This window comes from Solanum pennellii, chromosome 1 (genome assembly GCF_001406875.1).
Source record: "Solanum pennellii chromosome 1, SPENNV200".
Classification (NCBI taxonomy): Eukaryota; Viridiplantae; Streptophyta; class Magnoliopsida; order Solanales; family Solanaceae; genus Solanum; species Solanum pennellii.
Genome location: NC_028637.1, coordinates 85085752 through 85092439, shown reverse-complemented (window position 1 = coordinate 85092439; position 6688 = coordinate 85085752). Strand labels below are relative to the sequence as shown.

The following is a 6688-nucleotide window of genomic DNA, read 5'->3' as shown; positions in this document are numbered from 1 at the left end:
GACTTGAAATCACTTCGAAATTGACTCCTTAAATGGAAAATTAGACAAGGATCAAGACTACCATGAATTTACTAGAAGAGTCCCACTAAAATCCCTTGAAAAACTTGAAGACTTGACCTTGAAAGCTTGAAATCATCACCTCCAATGGAGGTTTCTAGAGAGAGAACTTTTGGAGGGGAAGAGAGATTTGTATTTTGGGATTTGAAATAATGAATTGGAAAATAGGGTTTAGATACTTTTATTACTCTTAAAATACTTTGATTAACCTAAAATAATCGCCTAAACACTTAAAAGGTCGAAATAGGAATTTACCACTAAGCCCTTACCTTGGCTGAGTTTTGACAACGACCACGACCACCAAACCACGGACAGTGATCTGCTTGATGCCCCGTCCTGGTCAAGCGTGGTTTGGGGCTGCAGCTTGGCAATAAGTCCCTTAACTTACGGATCAAGACCACAAGTCGTGGTTTGACCTACGGGGTGTGGTCCCTCCTTAGGTCACCACATTTTTGCAACTTTCTCATTTTGGGGCAGCCTTGGGGTTAGGCTAAGGGTCCTCCTCAAGGACCCCTAGGGTGGTCCTTGGGGGGTCACACCTTGACGTCTCTAACCCCTAAACCCCTCAACCATGGTTCGGGACAATACTCTATCTACACAAACTCCAAAGCAAACTCAAACACACACTAGTTAGGCTCTAGTTTCACTAATTCATTTTACGGGTCATTATACTATGTCTAAACAAGATATGGAGAATCAAGGAACTGACTGAATTCTAGGGACTTGCTACTTATTCTTGGGAGGTTTGGTCGACTTTTCCTCTTCATTTTGCTCCAAGTTGGGTGATTTTTGTAGAATGAGGGTTTGGGTATGTCTGACTAGGTTATTAGGCTTTAGACTATAAGCAAAACATCATAGTTTAGGTATTAACGACGTAGTTTAAATTTGTAATGCATAGGGAAAACACCAAGACGACCCTGGCTTAAAGCTGGCGAAGGGCCATCCACGAGGGCACTGACGAACCATCATGGGACCACGACCTGTCAAGTGGGTCGTGGTTTTTGGCCAGTGTTACCGCCTCTAGGTACCTCCATTTACGGTCCACTTCACGGATCGTGTGAAGGACCAGTGGCCATGCAGTATAGCATGGTTCTTCACTTAGGGCTGGTGTTTGCTGGGTAAGGTCGACTGACCAAGCCACGACTCTTCAGTGGGACCACGACCCGTGGAGGGCTTCGTGGTCCACCACTTTTGGATGAGTGTGACGGCCGTGGTTCCTTTCACGGCCCGTTAACCCCTCCATGGTTCATTAAATTTCTGCTTTTCAGGCTTAGCTAAGTTTTGTGGTGTTACAAGGGTAATTTGATGGATAGTATATATAGTCTTTTAGATTATTTCTTGTTGGAGGTAGATGGTTAGCTTCTACCAAGATTTGTAATGTTTCAACTTTGGTTAATAAAGAGAAATTTGTTCGATAAAAAAATAATCCAAATAAACTAGAAACTCATGAACCAATGGTCCAAATCACTCCTTAGTACCTCAAAATTCGTGCAAAGTTATAAATCACCATCCAAAACTAATAAAATCACCAAAACTTAAATCCAAACTCATTAATTCAAAATGTTGACTTTTGGTCAAACTTCTTAAATACCAAACTTGTAAAACTAGAATTTCCTTCAATTCAAAGTCTTTTACTAATCACTCAAATGATTGAATCAATATTACCATGATGAGATGGAGTAAAAAAACTTGCCAATTGATGCACATTAGTATGAAGTGTAGAATTAGTGAAAGGTATTAATTGGTGGAAGAGGATTATATTCTGAAAAAGAAGTTAGAAGGTGGTCCATATATATTCCATATTGAGGAGATTCGGATAAATTATGGTGTATAGAGTAAAGGATAAAAGAAATGGGAGGATTTTGAGAAGTGGTCGGGTTAATTCAAGTCACAAGGACCACATTTCACGAGAAGAAAATAAGGATGTTTCTTTTTTATTTTTTTTCCTTTCAAGTTTGAGACCATCTTGCTAAGGAAAAGAGATTTGTATGTCCAAAAGCACTACAACAAACAACAAATATACACTTCTAACCTATTAATTATAAAAGCCACGAATCTTGCAATAGCTTTATTTTCTTTTCAAGATCGTTCTCTTTCTCATCTTGTTACTTGTTTACATACATTGTATACTAGATTTCACTTCTTTTTTTAAAAAAAAAATAAAATCTTTAGACATACTAATTACATGGAGTGCCTATTAATCATTAATGTAGAAATGGTGTAGCTTATTTCTATTATCTTTGGTTTTGGAAGAGAGCGAAGAAAACAATAAAAAGAGAACTCAAACTTGGAATTGGACTCTAGTGATATATACATACTCCTTGCTAATCAGCTTATTAATTCAAACCGTCAAACAAACAAACGTGGTGGAATGGTTGAGATTCATCTATTCTTTGTTGAAGTATGTGTTCATCTGATACTATATTGAAGTGTATGACCATTTCATCTAAAGGTTTATTTAGAGAGAACAAACTTTTATTAGTTAATCATATTTTCAACATCCTTAGTTAGAGATTTTGAACTCAAGACTTCCTGAATATATGACTCCCTTTCAGGAACCATTTTATTTCCGATTGTGGATATCCATTGTACAAAGTGAAGAGAAATTTTAATAGCTTAATTGGTTGGTTAGCTAAACTCTCGCCTTGTTGGTGACCGTTAACTATATACAGTGACATAAGTGCTTGTTACTTAGGCTAACACTCTATGGTCATGAAAAGTGATTAAAAAAGAGATTTGAAGAGTAAATTAAAGGGTAGAGAAAGATAGTGCACTTAATATCATAATCTTCTCATGCATGTTTTAGTTATATATATTTCTCGTCATTCTTATAATTTAATTCTAACTTATCGACTCCAAAATATAATTATAGTAGTACTTATAAATAATACCGACCATAAAGAAGAATTCACGGCTGATTTTGTTCTCCTTAACATGAAATATTCTCTTGGGTGTTTTTTTTAATTAAAAAAACACAGACTGAGATTCTTTAATTATATAATACAAAAAAAGGTTCAGCCAAATCATATATTGATTTTTATGACCTTTTATTGGCACAATACATGAAACTAAAACCAATATGTATTTCACAAGAAATACGACATATATGTAGTACGAATGATTTACTTTTAATATATATATATGATAATTGTTTATTCCTTATATAATATCATATGTGTTAAAGAGAAACTTTAAGTCAATATTATATATCATGGCAAGGACATGCAAACTTGGAGAAAATTTTGAACAGAATAATACTCAACATAGTTTAAAGTTTGGTAAACATCAACTGGATGAGATCTAAATTCTCTACCTTTTCTTTTTATACTTTCTTCTTTATTATAATATTTATTATAACTTCATAGTTTAGGTGTTTGGGGTTCTAAATCAATTTTCTTTGGGGGTTCACGTGATAATATATATATATTTATTTGATTTTTTTAATACATATATATAAGGTCTACAAAAAAATTAATGAATTCGTCTGAACTCATGAATCCCACCTAGCTCCGCCTGCGTTCTCCTTTTCTGGAAACTCTTATCTAGTACACACATAGATGACATAACCAAGAAAAGTATATTGAACACTCCATGTTTCTGAATAATTAATTAACCTTATGTATTTTAAGTAAGGTAATATTAATTACATTTTAATTAAAATGTCAGAAGAAGAGAAAGTATATGTACATTATTTATTAGCTTCTTGTTTTTGGGTTTTTCTCTTCCTATCATATATTTAACTTTGTATACCATCATTATCTTTCTACTATTTTTCAAATTCTCAAGTTCTACATTTTAAGAAAGTTTGTAGGTAGATGTTCTTCGGAGACTTATTAATACTACCTCGTTTCAATTTGTTTATCCTACTAATTTATTAAAAAGAATGTATCTTTTCTTTTCTAATAGCTCTTTAATTATGACTTGCCAATAAGCACACAACTAAAGAGTATTTTATATCGTTATCATATCTTTGATTTAAGACTGTAAATTTCTTAAACTTCATCTCGTATCAAAACAGGATAAACAAATTAAAACAGAATGCCTAGTATAAAACAATATTTTCATTATTATAGGATACAAAACCAAAACTCAAATTCAGATGTGTAATTAGCATGCAATGTCCTTTGATCCCTTAGCCTTTTTTTTTCTAGAGAACACTGAAAATAAGGAGTATTTTTCATCTAAACAAAAGATTCCCTATGTGGGGTTAAAGATTTGGATTGATAAAGTAAAAATGGATTCTTCTCAATCCTATTATTCCACTACAACCTCCTTTTTCTCTCTTTGGTTCATGTAATTAGAAGTATACACAAAATTCCAAGAACTCAAAATGTTCTCAAACACGTGTCAATTCTCTACTTGCATGATCAATAATCAATATATATATATATATATATATATATATATAATCATCTTATTTCCTTTGATGGTAAAATTTTATAATTTTAATTTTTTGCTTTCATGAACAACGTCCTTATAAAGTTGAGAATTTTTCATCACTTATATATGCAAACAAAATGTCATATTCGTCCACTTTGATAATAGTAACAAGGGTATATTATATTCTTTAAGGGTACAAGAATATGTTTCTCCTACAATCTTCTCGTACATTAGTTGTAAAATACCCCCCAAAACTTTTCACCTTGCTACACACATTCAAAACGTAAAGAATTTTCTTCACTATCAATATATTTAAGCGGTAATAATTAACCTTAAAAGTTATTTTCTTTATTTCAATTTATGCAATATAATTTTTTTTTCAGAAATCAAACTTTTTGATTTTGATCGTGTATTCAGACACAAATTTTTTGGAGGTAAAATTAGTATATATAGAAATTATATAAAAATTGCTATAATCACTGTAACTGATAATTTAAAATATATAATTAATTGTGTTAAAAAATATTCATTTGAATCTCGAAATTCTAAAGATGCCAGAAACGGGGGAGACTACCCCACTATCCACTTTAAGACCTCTATCAAACTCACACAATATAATTGTAAGCATCCAAAACCCTCTATATAAACCCCTCACACCCTCTTACTTCCAAACCATCTCATCATAAACTAAAAACACATACAAAAAACATTCTCATCCACCTTTCCTCTACAAACAACATAACAACATCTTCAACAATCATGTCTGGAGTTTGGGTATTCAAGAATGGTGTTGTCCGTCTAGTGGAGAACTCCGATTGCCACGGGGCGAACGGACTCCGAAAAGTTCTTGTACATCTTCCTAGTAATGAAGTCATCACATCATATGCAGTACTTGAAAGGAAACTGTACTCTCTTGGATGGGAGAGGTACTATGATGAACCTGAACTTCTTCAATACCACAAAAAATCAACTGTTCATCTTATTTCTCTACCAAAGGATTTCAACAGGTTCAAATCCATGCATATGTTCGATATCGTCGTCAAGAATCGCAATGAATTTGAGGTTAGAGATATGTAAACAAAATATGGAAAGAAAAAAAAGGGAAGGAGTTGATCATTTGAATGTTTTTTTTTTTGCTTTTTTTTGTGGTCAAGTGTGTTGTAATTAAGTTTCTATCGTTTAATTTGTGATTTGTTTTACAATGTTGCAAAGGTTGTAATTTGGAAAGTTGTAAGGGGGAAAATGTAGTATATTATTACAAATGAATGTGTTTTATTATATGATATATATATATATATATATAAGAGAGTTTATTCCACAAAATATTTTTCTTTTTGCGCTTAAAATCTATGTAACACATATTTATATATTAAGTCAATGAATCAAAATGTAATTATAGATATCTAATTTAGTATTGACCTTTTATAAATGTTGAATTACTCTAGTACTATAAAAATTAATACTCTGTAACTTATAACCTCAAAAACTTTTTCGTAGCTTGTTTTAAGAAGAAACAAAATGACGAAGATATTTCTTTCTTCTTATTCGACTTTAACACTTCGAAAGTGCACGCATCCCAAGAAGGCTCATCCGTTTTTTTTTAAAAAAAATTAAAAAAACAAGAATTCCTTATATCTCCTTTTAGAACTACAACTTATTATATTATGACGGTTATTTTTGTGTCTCAATTTATGTGACACATTTTATTTTTTGAGTGTCATACAGTTTAAGTTTGATTGAGAATTTAGAAAGAAGCTCCTCCCCATTATTTTTTCTCTCCATTTCCTTGAGTTTCCACTTGGATGGAAGTCATATGTCATAACTAAAAATTAAGGGTGGAGATTTGAAATAACAAATATTATTTTTCATATACCAATTAAAATAATTATGTCAAAAGAAAGAACAAAATATAAACTATATTTGATATATTTGTATATTATCTTTTCAATAGTACTAAGATTACTAATAATAATTATTTCTTGAAATCTAACACATATTATAATCAAACTATATTATATCTGAAAAACTAACTATTAGAAAGAGCAATTGTATACGGACAACACATTGTTAAGAATTACAGATATTTTTTTAATCATACTTACTTGATAAATTATAATACAAACATAAAAAAAAATATTAAGAAAGCATGTCTAAGTACATAAAAATAAAAATAAAAGACTCTAGAATGAAATATATCTTACTTTCACATACTTTTTTTGTTACATGTTAGTTAATTCACAAACCAAATACG

The 6688-nt window shown here is 31.5% G+C and overlaps 1 protein-coding gene across 1 annotated transcript; it reads left to right on the top strand.

Annotated features, from left to right (window-relative positions):
* The first annotated feature begins 5099 nt into the window (after positions 1-5099).
* On the top strand, positions 5100-5743 carry LOC107029994 (flowering-promoting factor 1-like protein 3). The gene has a single exon (XM_015231414.2). The coding sequence runs from the start codon at positions 5197-5199 to the stop codon at positions 5512-5514; it is 318 nt and encodes a 105-aa protein (XP_015086900.1). The 5' UTR covers positions 5100-5196; the 3' UTR covers positions 5515-5743.
* Positions 5744-6688: the final 945 nt, after the last annotated feature.

Excerpts from the sequence above, each read along its gene's own strand:
- LOC107029994 (XM_015231414.2), top strand. The coding sequence starts at position 5,197 with ATGTCTGGAGTTTGGGTATTCAAGAATGGTGTTGTCCGTCTAGTGGAG.